General features: G+C 41.2%; 1 protein-coding gene across 1 annotated transcript; it reads left to right on the top strand.

Moving 5' to 3' along the window:
- Window positions 1-5,587: 5,587 nt before the first annotated feature.
- LOC308490988 (elongation factor 1-gamma-like) lies at window positions 5,588-7,078 on the top strand (the record flags this gene model as incomplete). The annotated part of the gene is given in 4 exon segments (XM_081033783.1): window positions 5,588-5,619; window positions 5,776-6,119; window positions 6,122-6,394; window positions 6,397-7,078. Coding segments are annotated over 4 exon segments (1,266 nt in total). The 3' UTR covers window positions 7,014-7,078.
- Between the last annotated feature and the right edge of the window lie 10,571 nt (window positions 7,079-17,649).

The following is a 17,649-nucleotide window of genomic DNA, read 5'->3' as shown; positions in this document are numbered from 1 at the left end:
CAAGAGTGTAATGACAGGTGGGCCTCTGGGGAATCAGGGGTTGAGGGTTTCCTTTGGTGCTCTTGCTAATAATTCCTCTTTGTCCATTAAAATGTGGCCCTTTAATTTTTTTTCCTTCCCCCCTTTCTCTTTTGCTTTTATTAATCACCGCCTTCTGTATTGAGATGATTGTTTCCAGTGGACAGGGCTGCTACTGACTTATAGCCTTGTGGGTAGAGGAATGGCCTACTGTCACCTCCCCAGGAAAGCATCCAAAAAACCTGTCCGCCAAGAAAGCTAAGTTTATTCACTTGCAATGTCTCAGAAAGGGTAAGTCACGGGAGGCTATCTGTAGGGTTTAGGGTCTGGGCAGTTTATGACTTATAGGTGTGAATTTGAGGCATAGCAAGACGAGGGTTTTGAGATGAGTCTTGGTAAGAAAGCATTAGTCTTAATTAATATATTATTTAGTTGGTTCAGGGTCTTACTTTCCAAGAGCAGAAAATTCCTGGAGCAAACTGCTGGTTTTGCTTTTTCCCTGAGTTATGCAATGGAGGCAAAGCAAAGCTGTCAGTATTGTTTAACAGATGACAGGAAATCGTCTTGGCTTTAGTTCTCAAGAGGGATAAATTATATGCACTGGGATAAAAACATAGAATGTAACCCCTGAGAGTGCCTTTCAGTAATATGTGTTCAACAGCCATCAACTTCAAATTCCAGTGCACTCACCTTCACAGGACTTCAGATACCATTTCTATCAACCTCCACAGAACACGGTGTGGGAGCAGTAGAAGGTACCCCATAAGCCCAAGAGGAGCATAGACGTGATGCGCTGAGTCAGCGGAACTGAGGACCAGATCATATCCATGGATGAACCCTGGAGACCCAGTGGAGGAAGGAAGCTTCAGCAAGTGGCTTAAATGACAGCACTGACCAGCACTTTCCTGACCCCCCTGCTGACACAGCGCTTAGAGGCTCCTAAACTACACACAGCTCTTGGAGGGGGAGGGGTGCATGGACAGGGATGCTGAGTTAACCCAAACTTCCTGTAGCTACCAAACGGAATGGGAACTGAAATCATAATTAAGCTATTATTGACAATAAAAAAAAATTGTATTTTTCACAAACCTGCGCTTGTGCCCTGAGTTTGTTCAAAACACACACAAGTATGTATGTATATGTTGTGTGTGAAATCTCAGTTTGGGCTGCCCCAGAAATGAATCTGTGATGAGGATTCGAGTGCTGGCAGTTCCTCTGGGAGCCGATCCAAGGAAGCTCCAGTAGGCAGTGAGGGACGAGGGACGGAAGGCGAGAATGCAGGCATCAAGCCTGGGGAGAGGAACGCAGCCCTTGTTCTCAGGAGGTTTGCACTCACATTCACATTGAAACAGGAAAAGTGCACTTCAAATAGAGTGACTTGAAACAAGTAGGATCTTTTGTGGTAAAGGCAAAGGGTAATGCAATCAAATACCACACCTGCCTTTCTTCTCAGCTGGGCTTTGGACACTGTTTGCCAAGGTGCGGGTTTAGGTCACATTATTGATGTTTGATCTCTACTCCAGTGTCCAACCCTGGGCGAGACTTTCCAGCTTCTTACATAGTTAGCACTGGGGGAGAGGGTCCAACTGACTACTTCTCTTTTCCTCACTCAACAAGAATTGTGCTCCATCAGATGGCCAGTGATAGCTTTTGCATCACCATTGGGTCATCTGCATGAAGGAGCAAAAAACAATAGAAAGTTTCTGGTCACATGGGGTCACCACAGCCAGGGAGGGAAACACACACCATTAGGAGAAGAAATGGGCTGTCTTATATGAACTCCCCATTATTTCTCTCCCACCTGGGCTTTTAAAAAGCGGGCAATTCTTTGTTGTCTAAAGAGCAGGTGTTAGAAAACATGACAAATTTATATAGATTGTTGTCTTTGTTGTAAAGAAATTGCAAATGACAAAGGGAAGACTTTTCACACTTTGACAAAGGGCCCATTTTCCTGCTCCTTCTTCTGTGAAGGATAGAAAGTCTTCACCCCAGTCTAGGCATACTATGCTTTCTTCCCTTCGAAAAAGTAATATTAGGTAAACTGATGTGGGATATAAGAGGCTTTTTTAAAAAGATGCTCATTTTTTTTTAATGAGTGACAAATTCAGCCCTATCTCCATCTTTTATTGTCTATCAGAATGAGGACTTAGAGATACTGATATTCTCCAGTATCAAAGAAAGTTGTCATGAAGGTCGGTAAACAAAATTACCTGGGGCAGGAATGTAGACAGAGTCATATAATACAGGTTGCATTAAAAAGTAACTTCTGCTTAGACTTCATTTAATCCAAAAAGTAAATTATCTGGAAACCTTGTGCAAAATACACGCTTGCAGGTACTTAGGGTAACTGGGCTCCTCACTCCTTTGTCAATGTTGGCTGTGCCTTCCTTCAGACTCCTGGTCTGCACGCAGTCAAAGGCAGGAATGGAGGAAGCATTTTCATTTTTTTCTGAATTATCACTTGCTTACACTCATGTCTTCTTAGCTTTTCATTTCATGTCATTTCATTTCATATTAAATGACTATGTTTTGTTTTCTCATGCCTTGAGATCATGGAAAGCGATCAGAAGACTTGAAACAGAGCACAGGGTTCAAGAAAAGCAGGGAAGGGGTACTCATCCTGGCCATGTGCATTGGTGGAGGCGCAGGCTAAGCTACTGTAAGAAGGAGATATGCGAGATGGAAGCGTATTTCTCTTTCAGCGATCTAAAGGAAGACTTGCAATCCAGGCGAGCAGTTTTCCATCATCACAGCCTGGCCACTGTCACCAGGTGCCCAGTGGTGCTTTGGTCCTCTTTACCTGTCAGCCAGTGAGAAGCAGGAAAAGAGCTCCCAGGAAAATAATCACGTCCTTTCTGCTTACTTCCCATTGGGCAGATTTTAGTTACATGGCCACAAGAACCTGAAAGGGAGGCTGGACTTTGCATCTTTGACTGAGGGTGGAACAAAAATGGACAAATAATGAGAAGCTTCTGCCACTCAGAGTCTCACCCTTTGCTGGTAATTTTAACAAACTATGGAGAGAGCAGAAATAACAAAGAGGTTTCACCTCTTGGGTAATTCTGATATCTTGGTAGTTACTGCCTAGGGCCATTTTGTTATGACAGTCCTGGCTTACTAATAAAAAGAGCTGTAATGTATATCAGTGTGTGTCTTAAACTGGGATCGGAGAGGGATGTGCTCAGTGTATGTTAGATCCCTTTAATAGGGATTGGCATACTAGAGCATCTTGCTTCACAAGGAATATGATAAACATGGTCACTTCTTTATACTAACGTTTTCCTACTTTTTGTATCCCCAGGTTTTTTCCCTTGGTAAAGTCCATCAATTTCTAAAGAATACAAAAAAATCCTTGAAGAATCCAATCTATAGCCTCAGAAACATGCATGCAACATACTCATTTGCAAGTCAGTAAAAATTCAAAGTGCTCTGAAAATATAATTCATTAGTTACATGAAAAATAAAAGCAAAGTGGCCAAACTCTCATCTACAACCAGAATACAGTATAATCTCAAGATCTGCAGGTGTTTGGCTGTCACCCGAAATGGCCCTGCCTCCTTTTTTATAGCAGCTCTTCGAGATTTTCCTTCAAATGACAAGGAGGAAGAGAAGGTGGTCTCAGCTCAGCTTTCCAGCCGCTGTTGCATAATACCTCTCTCTGCCAACACACATATTGTTCCCTCATACTCTTTCTAGTCAGACAGACCACAGCGCAGTCTTCAGAAGCCTTTGTTGTCTTTCTGTTTTTAAATTTAGGAACAGCTGTATCCCTCACTGGCTATTATAAAAATGCTACAAGCTACTACTGAGGTACATAAACAAAGAGAAAGCATTGTATATAGAGAATTTAAGAAATCCAGGTGGCATCTTTTTATCCAGGTAAATTTCTTAACCTATCCCAACTCTAGCAAAGATTAACTGAAGCTCTGCACTGACTGGACGAGCTGGTATTAAGTGGGCCAAGAGCATTCATCTCTGAGAGAAATGGCAGACATGTAAATTATCTGAAGGTTGAATGCACAAAGCATTTTGTTGATAAATTTGTCCGTTTCCTGGTTTTCTGTTTTTTACTCTTCAGCAACTTTAACTTTCAAAGACTATATCCTCCTTTTTAAGAGTGATTCATGCATGTCCATTGTATAAGAATGAGACACCACATAAAAGTAGAACAAAGAAAAAAGTCACTCATACTTTTATCCCAAATCACTACAATCTCTTATGTACATAGTTTTTTCATCCTACTAGATGAAAATGTGCCAGACTAAATGTGTCTTTTTGTTTTTCATTTAACATTTTAGCATTATTTCCCATACTATTTTAATTCCTTTGTAAGTATCACTCAAAATTTTGCCTGAGTTTTCCTGACCCATCTCATTTCTCTTCATCCACTAACACCCTTTTCCAATTCTGATTAGCATGGTCTCCACTCTATCTAGAACCATCCTGCACTATTCTAGAATGCTTCCTTTTGCATACTGCCTCCTTTATTCTTGGAGCAGGCTCAGGCCACTCCTGCTGACGGGGAAGCAGCCCTGGCATGGTGGGGGATACTTGTGCACCAGTCGTAGTTTTACCACCAAGTGACTTGTGATAAGCCACTTAACACCTTCACTCATTTATCGTTTTGCTGCAACAAATGTTCTCTGAGTCTCAAAGCCAAGCACTACTGTTGCATACGAGGTCAGACAATGAAGTTCGTGAACTCATCCTAGAAAAAGTGCTACATCCCTCATTGCTGAATATCATTACGATCACCTTCAAAGTCCTCCCCTGGGGAAGCTATGCACAAACACCAGCACCTAGTCCACCCTTCAAAGCAATGTTGGAACTCTTTCTGGAATGGCCATCAGAGCTGTCATTGTATTACCCTTGATGTCCTGAATGTCATCAAGATGTCTTCCTTTCAATATTTCCTTTATCTTCAGGTAAAGAAAGAAGTAATTAGGGGCCAGATCAGTGAGTAGGGAGGGTGTTCCAATACAGTTATGTGTTTACTGGCTAAAGACTCCCTCACAGACAGTGCCCTGTGAGCTGGTGCATTGTCGTGATGCAAGAGCCATGAATTGTTGGGGAAAAGTTCAGGTCGTTTTGCCTAACTTTTTCATACTGCCTTTCAGCACATCCAAATAGTAAACTTTGTTAACTGTTTGTCCAGTTGTTACGAATTCAAAGTGAATATTCCCTCTGATATCAAAAAAGTTTAGCAACATCGTTGCAACAAGTTCGTGAACTTAATTGTCAGATCTCCCAAGCCAACACAAAGGACTACAAGGACAACAATTTTGGTTTCCAATGATGTCTGTGGCCCTGTATCAGTCAGCTTCCTTTGGTCACAGGCTGTAGAAATTAGTCTGGTTCATATCAGTGTGAAAGGGATCCTCACAAACTCCATGGGAAGGGTGGGGACGAGGACAATAAATAAGACAGGCATGGAGGGTAGGAACTTTCGTGGTGTGACAGCACAGCCACAGTGCAGGGAGTAAACTTCAGCCATTGCTCTTTCTCGCATCCAGAAAGCAACCTATCAACATGTGTTGTCCTGAGAAAGAGCCCAACTGGTCAAAAGTAGATGACCAACCGACCCTTCAGTGATGAGAGAAAGTGGGTGGGTACAGAGGAATCCAGAGGCCCACACCATGGGTTTCTCTCAGGAAAGGCAGGGAATGTTTTTCATAGTCCCCCAAATAAGGATTTCCCAAAAGCAATTTCAGGTACCATTAAGAAGGGGAGGTAAGAGCGCCGAATCCTAACCACTAGACCACCAGGGAACTTTGTGCTCTCTGCACCACCCCACGTCCACTTTGGTCAAACCAACCGCACCCCTGAATTTCTCCGTAAATTTCCAGCCGGCAAGGTTCCGGCATTTGAAGGCGATGATGGATTCTGTGTGTTTGAGAGCAAAGCCATTGCCTACTACGTGAGCAATGAAGAGCTTCGGGGACGTACTCCAGAGGCAGCAGCGCAGGTGGTACAGTGGGTGAGCTTTGCTGACAGCGACATAGTGCCCCCAGCCAGTACCTGGGTGTTCCCCACCTTGGGCATCATGCACCACAACAAGCAGGCCACAGAGAATGCGAAGGAGGAGGTGAGACGAATTCTGGGGCTCTGGACGCTCACTTGAAGACAAGGACTTTCCTGGTGGGCGAACGTGTGACGTTGGCTGATATCACAGTCGTCTGCACCCTGCTGTGGCTCTATAAACAGGTCCTGGAGCCTTCTTTCCGCCAGGCCTCCCCCAATACCAACCGCTGGTTCCTCACCTGCATTAACCAGCGCCAGTTCCGGGCTGTCTTGGGGGAGGTGAAACTCTGTGAGAAGATGGCCCAGTTTGATGCTAAAAAATTTGCAGAGAGCCAGCCTAAAAAGGACACCCCACGGAGGAGAAAGGTTCTCGGGAGGCGAAGCAGAAACCCCAGGCTGAGCGAAAAGAGGAGAAAAAGGCAGCTGCTCCCGCTCCTGAGGAGGAGATGGACGAATGTGAGCAGGCGCTGGCTGCTGAGCCGAAGGCCAAAGACCCCTTTGCTTACCTGCCAAAGAGTACCTTTGTGTTGGATGAGTTTAAGCGCAAGTACTCCAATGAGGACACACTCTCTGTGGCGCTGCCGTATTTTTGGGAGCATTTTGATAAGGATGGCTGGTCCCTGTGGTACTCTGAGTACCGCTTCCCCGGAGAGCTCACCCAGACCTTCATGAGTTGCAACCTCATTACTGGAATGTTCCAGCGATTGGACAAACTGAGGAAGAATGCCTTCGCCAGTGTCATCGTCTTTGGAACCAACAATAGCAGCTCCATTTCTGGAGTGTGGGTTTTCCGAGGCCAGGACCTAGCCTTTCCGCTGAGTCCAGATTGGCAGGTGGACTATGAGTCATATACATGGCGGAAACTGGATCCTAGCAGCGAGGAGACCCAGACGTTGGTTCCAGAGTACTTTTGCTGGGAGGGGGCCTTCCAGCATGTGGGCAAAGCCTTCAATCAGGGCAAGATCTTCAAGTGAACATCTCTTGCCATCGCCTAGCTGCCTGCACCCGCCCTTCAGGGAGATGGGGGTCATTAAAGAAACTGAACTTTAAAAAAAAAAAAAAAAAAAGAAGAAGAAGGGGAGGTAGATGCCCGGCAGCCAAAACAACGACAAATGACCCCGGGCTTCTTCCTTTCTCCCTATCCATAATTCTGTGCTTAGCTAAGGAAAAATCCAAGTTTCATTGCTCTCTCTTTCTCTGTTTTCTCTATTTTCTAGTTTTAATTGCCACTCCGGTTTCTTCCTGCTCTCACCTGCTGTGATGGGTCTCTACCTATCCGATGCTTATCATCAGGGCCATTTGCTTCACTTTATGCAACTTATGAGAATTTTCTTGATGTAATAGATTATATTATTCACACTTTTACTGCTTCTGTCTCCATATGTCCCCATTACGGGTGATGTGCAGTGCCCTATGACTTTGGGCTCAGCCACGTGGCATGCTTGAGCAATGAGATATGAAGCAAAGGCATGGTGTATGCAGTATTCAAGCAGAGGTTTTTAGAAGACTGTGAAGATTTCTGCTGCTCTCTTGCTTCTACTCTTTGTCAAGAGAATGCATGTCCTCAATGGGAGGTGCTCCTTCGTCCTGGGTTCTGGAATGAAAGGGCACGTGGAGCAGAGCCACAGCCCATAGCAAGCAATGCATGTTTATTGCTGTAAGCCACTGAGATTTAGGGGTGTTTTGTTACTGCAGCAATGCAACTAATATAGTTAATAATGCAAGAATCTGTCTATGTGCAAGGCTTCTCTCCCTCAGAAACAAAATCTTTACAAGCAGACTACTGTCACATATGTTCTTTCCACTTTCCTGCAGTGTCCAGACAGCACTGAGCATGCAGTCAGTATCTAATAAACACTGAGTGTCTCAACAATTAAATGTCTATCTCCCTCACCCCACCTCCAGCCCCATATCTACGTTCTAAGAAATAAAACAAAATAAAAAGGTAAAATACAAGTTGGTAAAAACACAGGAACTAAGGTGGGAAGGCAATGTGACAGACTTCATAAAAATAAATAATATATATTATTTTAAATCTGCATCTACTCAGTACGTTCATTTTGTGAAAGAAAATAACAGGTCACAGAGGAAGGTTGCAATAGTCGTAATAACTGAATACACAGTCTCTCTGTCTTAAAGATATGTGTCATGGTAGAAGACGAATGCCTCACCCACAATGGCAAGACACAAGTGAGGAGGGCAGAGGTCGAAAGTCATTTGTGTTAGTCAGTATGCTTCTGGGAGCCATACACACTGGCCTTAAACAAAACTTTAAAGGTCAGTTTTGTCTGCTTTCTGGCTCCCTGCTTGCACCTGCCTTTATGACCCTCTGCAGACAAAGGAGGGGTGAGAGGCCTTTGGAAAAAACAACACCAAACAGGCTGTTTCCTGCTATAAAATGAAGCTGAAAGCTGACTTTTTGTTGAATTCATTCCAAAAAAGGGGCACTTTTCATAGATCTGTTCAAAAACATGATCTTTTTTCTGGAATGTTCCCAGCAGGTGAATTTTCTGAAAGCCCTAATCTTAGAAAGCACATTATTAGCAAATAATGCAATGACACTTTGAATGGAGACTGGAGTCCAAGGTTGTTTTTCTCCTTGTGCAGGAAGTCTGAGCAACTCCACCAGTAGATACCAAAAGGAAAAACAAACAAACAAGCAAAACAAAATCACATCACCTAGAAAACTACAAAAAAACTAAAAACTAAAACTAACAACAAAATCACCTAGAAAACTAAGACTAACATGGAAGACTATGCATCTCAGTTCAGGATTTTACTGTTTGGTGCTCAGTGGAACTCTGTTGGAATGGTGACATCAAGGGTGTGGGATCATGTCCAGTGGAAGAAGCCGGTGTGACCATTGCTTCAACCCTCTATGCTCCTCACCTGCAAAATGATGACGATTGTCAGGATTACACAGTGTTATTGGAGGGTATTATGTGACAACTGAGAAAAGTGCACATTAGCGTGTTTTACACACCGTTATCCTCAAAGAGATGTAACTTCCTTCTCTCTCTGTAGATCACACAATGCTTGTGATCTAGGATGAATATAGAAATGCGTTTACAGGGAACAATGGGTATATTGTACTCATATACTATGAGGACATTGCAAGGATTTTTTTAAATGCCTTGAGGAATTACTTTTATCATTCTGTAGTAATACACTTAGACATCTGATACCATCTATTCTTTTTATCACTGGGGTTTACAGACATGAGATCACTTGATCCTAATCATAAGCACTGAAATATGTAGAAAAGGAAACCCCTGATAAAGAAACAGAGGGGAGGCAGAAGGCAAGGGAAGAGGAGCAACATGAGAGAAGTAAATAATTATATTACTTTGCGTCTAGTCAGTATGCTTATGCTGTGGGAAAGTAACAGGAGGGTGGTGCCTTCCAAACTTTCTAGAACTTTCAGACCTTCCAGCCAAGTGTGATTTCTCCAATCCTTTCATCTCAAACTTGCTGCCTAATAGGTGGAAATTATAGGAGCCTGAAAAATAATTTAAACTTGCAACAGGGGAAACTTTCACTATAACTTGACAGAACATGTCTAATTGTTTTAACATCAGCCCCCTGACCTGAAAATTCAAACTAAATGCTATTTTGGAAAGAATCATGTTTTCTTCTAAGGAAAAGATAATAACAAACGTTCTTGGATCTAAAGACTGAAAGATGCCTGCAGAACAGCTTTCTGGGTGAGAGAATGAATTTGGTCAAAGGAAGAAGTGCAGGAGGTGGTAACTAACTGTTACTTCAGAAAGTCTCATGAGCAACCATGGTTCCTTCATCATGTGAAGAAAGCAACAGCCTGCCAACTTTGCGAGTGACAAGAAGAGAATGAAAAGATAAATTTGAAGCACCAGAAATCCATCTAACTTGCTTCCAAAATATTTTCCTTATAAAACAAAACACACAAACAAAAACATGGTCCTTTCCAAGATAGCATTTAGTATGATATTCTTAGGTCAGAAGTATGATGTCTGGAAGATACCAAATATGCAGAAATTCATTTCCTACTAATTCTTTTCATAGAGTAATGAACTAATTATTCACCACATGACTAGGATCATAGGAAATGGAAGTGCTGTATATTATAAATTACCTTCATATGGGGTAGAGGTGGTAAACTGGGGCATGAGGACTATATTCAGCCCACAGACAGATCCTGTCATCTAAAGTACTTTGAGTTTGCAAGCCCGGGTTGTAATCTACCTCCACAAGTATTATTTCTGTAAACTCACTCAGCAGATGATCTCCCTGAGCTACATGTTCTCATGTAACCCACTACGTATACATGGAGGAAAAAAGCCTCAACACTTGTGATATAGAGGTGAGACGGAATGGCAAATCTGCCAGCAGCATGCTCACTCCATCGCATTGAGCTCAAAGAAAGGAAGCATTGGAGAGGAAGCACAAGTTGAATTGAATAAAATGGAAATAGACTTGTGAGATGAGGGAAGAGTTCTGTTTCACTTGTGAGTCACATGTAACATATGATAACCTGTTTTTACTTTAGTTGCCCTGTCTTTGAGAAAGGAGGTTGAACTTGTGAACTCCAGAGTTTCACTCATAGTAGGGTTTTTCTCTTTTTCTTACTATGGTAAAATATAAATAACATGAAATTTAATTTTTTGCCCATTTTTAGTGTGCAGTAGGTTGTTGTGCAATCATCGTTACCATTGATCTTCAGAACTTTTTCATCTTGAAACTGAAACTTTGTACTCATTAAACACTAACTCTCCATTCTCCCTCCCCAAGCCCCTGGAAACCACCATTTTACTTTGTCTTTGTAAATTTCACTACTGTAGGTATCCCATATAAGTGAAATTATACAATTGTATGATGTGTCTGGCTTATTTTACTTAGTTTACTGCTTTTAAAATTCATCAATGTAGCATGTGTCAGAATTTCCTTCCCCCCCTTTTTAAATTGTTTAAGTTTATTGGGGTGACAATTGTTAGTAAAATTACATAGATTGCAGGTGTACAATTCTGTATTACATCATCTATAAATCCCATTGTGTGTTCACCACCCAGAGTCAGTTCTCCTTCCATCACCATATATTTGATTCTGATTACCCTCATCTACCACCCCTCCCACCTTATCCTCTGGTAACCAGTAAACTACTATCTATGCCTATGAATTTTTGTTTCTTCATTTGTTTGTCTTGTTCCATTGTTGCTTTCAGTTTTATATTCCACATATCAGTAAAGTCATATGGTTCTCAACTTTTTCTGTGTGACTTATTTCACTTACCATAGTAGTCTCAAGGGGGAAGGTGAAGGGATTAGAAAGTACAATCGGTAACCACAAGATTGCCATGGGGACACGAAAGTCAATTTGGGGAACATAATCAATAATGTTGTAAAGATTTTGTAGGGTATCCGATGGACATTTATCCCATTAGGGAGACCACCTCAGGGAAGATGTAGATGCCTGATCACTGCTCTGTACACCTGAAGCTGAAGCTGAACAATAATGAATGTCAACTACAAGTTTATATATATATATATATATATATATATATATATATATATATATATATATACACATATATATATATATATATTTATTTATTTACAATAAGTGGAGTATAGCATTAGTAATAGAAATGCTGGAAATGTAATGCCTACATGTGATGTCAGAGGGGTAGTAGATGGGGAGAGGGGGGGTTATCACTGTGTGAGGGATATAAATGATAAATGGCTAACTATTACATTGTTTTGTACACCTGAAACTCATAAAAAAATGTTTTAAAAAAAAGGATCCATCCTTGTCGTCACAATGGCACTATGTTATCTTTTCTTATGGAAGACTAGTATGCCATTGTGTATATGTAGCACATCTTCTTTTCCAATCATCTATCGAAGGACACTTTGGTTGTTTCCATGTCTTGGCCACCGTCAATAAAACTGCAATGAACATCAGAGCACATACATCTTTACGGATAAATGTTTTTAGATTTTTGGTTAGATATTCAGGGCAGGGATTCCTGGGTCATATGGTAATTCTATTCTTAAATTTTTGAGCAACCTCCACACTGCCTTCCATAGTGACTGCACCAGTCTGCATTCCCACCAACAGTGTATGAGGGTTCCTTTTTCTCCACAGCCTCTCCAACACTTGTTACTATTTGTCTTGTTGATGATAGCCATTCTGACTGGGGTGAGGTGATATCTCATTGTAGTTTTTATTCGCATTTCTCTGATGATTAGTGATGTTGAGCATCTTTTTATATGTCTATTGGCCATATGTGTGTACTCTTTGAAGAAACATCTATTCAGATTTTCTGCCCATTTTTTAATTGGATTGTTTGTTTTCCTGTTGTTGAGTTGTAAGAGTTTCTTATATGTTTTGAATATTAGCCCACTATCGGAGGTGTTCTTTGCAAGAATCTTCTCCTATTCGGTTCGTTGCCTCTTTATTTGTTGATGGTTTCTTTCATTGTGCAAAAGCTTTGTAGTTTGGTGTAGTCCCATTCATTTGTTTTAGCTTTTACTTCCCTTGCCGTTGATGTCAAATTCATAAAATACTCTTTCAGCCGAAGGTCCATAAGTTTAGTACCTATGTTTTCTTCTATGCATTTTGTTGTTTCAGATCTTATGTTTAGGTCTGTGACCCATTTTAAGTTAATTTTGGTACACTGTGACAGATAGCAGTCTAGTTTCCTCCTTTTAAATGTGGCTTTCCAATTCTCCCAGCACCATTTTTATAAGAGGCTGTCTTTTCTCCATTGTGTGTTTTGGCTCCTTTGTTGAAAATTATCTGTCCATATTTATGTGGGGTTTTTTCTGGGTTGTCAATTCTATTCCATTTGTATGTGTGTCTATTTTTTCTGCCAATGCCATACTGTTTTAATTATTGTTGCTCTGTAGTACAAGCTGAAATCAGGGAGTGTGACACCTCTACCAGTGTTCATTTTTTTTAGGATTGCTTTGGCTATTCGAGATCTTTTTTGGTTCCATACAAATATGATAATTTCTTTTGTTCTATTTCTTTAAAAAATGCCATTGGGATTTTGATGGGGATTGCATTAAATCTGTATATTGCTTTGGGTAATATGGCAAGTTTTACTATGTTGATTCTTCTAATCCATGAACATGGAATGTCTTTCCATTTCTTTGTGTCTTCTTCAATTTCTTTTAAAAATGTCTTACAGTTTTCACTGTATAGGTCTTTCACATCTTTGGTTAAGTTTTTTCCTAGGTATTTTATTCTTTTTGTTGCAATAACAAAAGGAATTCTTTTAAAATTTGATTTTCTGAGATTTCATTGGTAGCATATAGGAATGCAATGAATTTTTGTACGTTGATTTTGTAGCTGGCAACATTGCTGTATTCGTTTATTATTTCTAATAGCTTTTATGTGGAGACTTTATGTTTTTCTCTATATAGCATCATGTCATCTGTACAAAGTGACAATTTAACTTCTCATGAGGACAGATCCCCAGAAAGCAGTTTCCAGGCTCTTGGCCTCATGTGGAGAGGTGCCAGCTCGGGTAGTAGATAGCCATCAGCTGTAAGCATTGAGCAATTGGCCACTAATATAACCGCCGCGTCTATAGAGGGAAGCGGAGGAGAGTGCAGGAGAGTCAAGCAGAGTCAGTTGGCTGGCAGCAAAGCGGACAACAGGTCGCACGTGGTGTAAACCCAGCTTCCAGTGAGACCATAGTGATATGATTTCCCTACCTATGGCTCCGTGGGTGTTCCTTTTTGGCCTCACCATGTCCTGCATTTTTATGTGGGGAGTGGGACCAGAGACCCTGCACAACACTTCTTCATTCCCAATTTGGATTCCTTTTATTTCTTCCTTTTGCCTGATTGCTCTGACTAGTATTTCCAGTACTGTGTTGAAAACCAGTGTTGATGGAGGACAGCCCTGTCTTGTTTCTGAACATTGAGAGAAGGGCTTCAGTTTTTAACCATTAATTATATTAGCTGAAGTTTGTCGTATATGGACTATATTATGCTTAAGGTATTTTCCTTCTGAGACGGTAACAAAATGGCGGCGTGAGGTGAGCCTCTGTAAAGCTCCTCTGGAATTTACAACTAATCGAATACAATAACTCCACAAAGGACTCCCTGCACAGCAGACAGGTAAGATGAAGAGGCCCACCACTGAATTCACCTCCATGTCGGAGAATCGCACGAGCGGGGGAGTAAGGGAGAAGTGTGGAGACGGAGCCGCGAACGAAGGACGCAGACCTAGCTCAGTGCTCTGAGCTTGCTGCATCCCAGAACTATCGCATCTGTGGGAGAGGAAAGAACTCGGAGTGCTAGGGCTCCTTTTATGGCCCACAGGGCTGAGCGGGCAGCATATAACATGGATCAACTCAATGCTCATGGCAGAGACCTCATGGCAGAGAAAAGACTGAGGGAAGAAGGTTGAAAACGGTGGTTTAGCCCTCACTGCCGAGCAGAGAATGGAAGCCTTAGGCACTGAGACAAGCCGCCCACTTCCTACCCTCCCAAAGCTCGCCCCGCCCCAACCTGCCGGTGCTAGAAGCAGAACAGTAGCAGTGTCAGATCAAAAGAACAGAATATTTGCTGTTCTGATAACTGTGCACTGCAGACACAGATTCGCAGCACAACTAGTTCCGGCAAAGGGGAGGGAGCTGTGGAAGCAGGACAGGCTGTGATGCTGGTCGCCACCATTGCTCTGGGCTACCTCTCACAACTCACCCCGCCCCTGGCCCCACCTATCTGGGTGAATCCCTGTAGGAGTAAACAGAACTGCTGAAACATATGGGCTCTGAATCGGGTGCAGAAAGAGCTTTGGAACTTCAAAAGCTCTCTGCATCCGCACAGGGACGTGGTGCCCTGTGACCCAGGTGAACTGTTAACAGAGGAGAAGCCCATCTCCCAGGGAATCCCCCCATTGTGTGAGAAGCTGCAATAGTGCAGAGAAAACATAGCACTACTGTGTCAGAGAGAAAAAAAAGGCTGCAGTCTGAGAGAAAATAAAACATTCTACCAACAAGTATTGGAAAACAAAAGAAAGACCTCTTCCTATCAACCTGTTGCAGAAGCCACTCCTGTAGATGTCTAGGAAGAGAAATAATAAATCAGTAATTGCCATGAATAACCAAGGCAACAAGACAGCTCAGAAAGAAAGTGAAAAGTCTCCAGAAAAGGAACTCAAATATATAAAAACATGTGACTTAAATGACAGAAAATTCAATATTGCAGTTCTGAAAAAACTCAACGAGATGCAAGAAAACACAGAAAGGCAATTTAATGAACTCAGAAACACAATCAAAGAACAACATGAGCATTTTACACAAGAGATTGAAATTTTAAAAAAGAACCAAATGGAATTTCTGGAGATTAAACTCAATAGAAGAAATTAAGAATGAAATAACCAGCTTAGGTAGTAGAGTTGACCAGATGGAGGAAAGAATCAGTGACATCGAAGATAGAAACCTGGAAATGACACAGATGGAAGAAGAAAGACACTTGAGACTTAAAAGAAATGAAAGAACTCTACAAGAACTCTACAAGAACATTCTGACTCTATCAGAAAGAGCAATTTAAGAATAATGGGCATACCAGAAGGAGAAGAAAGAGAGAAGGGAACACAGAATATATTCAAAGAAATTGTTAATGAGAACCTCCCAAATTTGTGGACAGAACTGGATCCTCGAATCCAAAAAGCAAATAGAACACCTAATTACCTCAATCCCAACAGGCCTTCTCCAAGGCACACTGTATTGAAGCTGTCTAAAATCAAAGGCAAAGAAAGAATCCTCAAGGCAGCCAGGGAAAAGAAGACGATAACGTACAAAGGAAAGCCCATTAGATTATCATCAGTATTTTCAGCAGAAACTCTACAAGCCAGGAGGGAGTTGAACCAAATATTCAAACTATTGAAAGAGAGAAATCATGAGCCAAGAATAATATATGCAGCAAAAATATCCTTTATATATGTAGGAAGAATAAAGACCTTTCCAGACATATAGAAGCTGAGGGAATTTCCTAATACATGACCTGCACTACAAAAAATACTAAAGGACGCTAAGTCGACCACCATCAACAGGGACAATTTGTGGCAACATAAAAAGGGTGAGAGTAAAGGCCTGAACCGGAATATGGAAATGCAGACAATAAGCGTGCTGAAGAAAATGGAATACTCTAAATATCAAACTTTCTTTCACATAAACTTAAGGGTAACCACTCAAAAAAAAATCCAGAACTGAAATATATACTGTTTTAAAAGAAGAAACAGAGGGAAACATCATAGAATACCACCACACAGAAATAATAGACAACAACAAAAAGGAAAAGCAACAATGGAGACGCAGCTATACCAGAAACTAAAGATTGAATGACAGGAAATCCTCACGTATCAATAATCACTCTAAATGTAAATGGACTGAACTCACCAATAAAAAGACACAGAGTAGCAGATTGGATCAAAAAACTAAACCCAACCATTAATGCAATCCCCATCAAAATCCCAATGGCATTTTTTAAAGAAATAGAACAAAAAATCATCAGATCTGTTTGGAACCACTAAAGACCCTGAATAGCCAAAGCAATCTTAAGAAAAAAGAACAATGCTGGAGGTATCATACTCCCTCACTTTAGCTTGTACTACAGGGCTACAATAATCAAAACAGCATGGTATTGGCAGAAAAACAGACACATAGACCAATGGAATAGAATTGAGAACCCAGAAATAAAACCACATAAATGTGGACAGATAATTTTTGACAAAGAAGCTAAAAACATACAATGGAGGAAAGACATCCTCTTCAAAAATTGGTGCTGGGAGAATTGGATAGCCATGTGCAAAAGAATGAAACTGGACTGCTATCTGTCACCATGTACCAAAATTAATTCAAAATGGATCAAAGACTTAAGCATAAGACCTGACACAATAAACTGCATAGAAGAAAACATAGGTACTAAACTTATGCACCTTGGGTTCAAAGAGCATTATATGAATTTGACTCCAAAGGCAATGGAAGTAAAAGCTAAAATAAATGAATGGGAGTATATGAAACTTAAAATCTTCTGCACAGCAAAAGAAAACATCGACAAAATAAAGAGGCAACCAACTGAATGGGAGAAGATTTTTGCAAACAGTGCCTCTAATAAGTAAGTGGCTAATATCCAAAATATACAAGGAACTCACACAACTCAACAACAAAAAAACAAACAACACAATTGAAAAATGGACAGAGGACCTGAAGAGACATTTCTCCAAAGAGGACATCCAAATCTCAAATGGACATATGAAAAAAGGCTCAACATCACTAATCATCAGAGAAATGCAAATAAAACCACAATGAGATATCACCTCACCCGAGTCAGAATGGCTATCATCGACAAGACAAATAGTAATAAGTGTTGGAGAGGCTGTGGAGAAAAAGGAACTCTCACACACTGTTGGTGGGAATGCAGACTGGTGCAGCCGTTATGGAAAGCAGTGTGGAGGTTCCTCAAGAAATTACGAATAGAATTACCATATGACCCAGCAATCCCTCTCCTGGGTATCTACCCCCAAAATTTGAAAACATTTATCCATAAAGACACGTGTGCTCCAATGTTCATAGCAGCTTTGTTTACAGTGGCCAAGACATGGAAACAACCAAAATGT

The sequence above is a fragment of the Rhinolophus hipposideros genome (genome assembly GCF_964194185.1).
Source record: "Rhinolophus hipposideros genome assembly, chromosome: 22".
In the NCBI taxonomy this organism is placed as follows: domain Eukaryota; kingdom Metazoa; phylum Chordata; class Mammalia; order Chiroptera; family Rhinolophidae; genus Rhinolophus; species Rhinolophus hipposideros.
The sequence above is the reverse complement of the archived record's forward strand: the minus strand, read 5'-3'. Positions and strand labels throughout refer to the sequence as shown.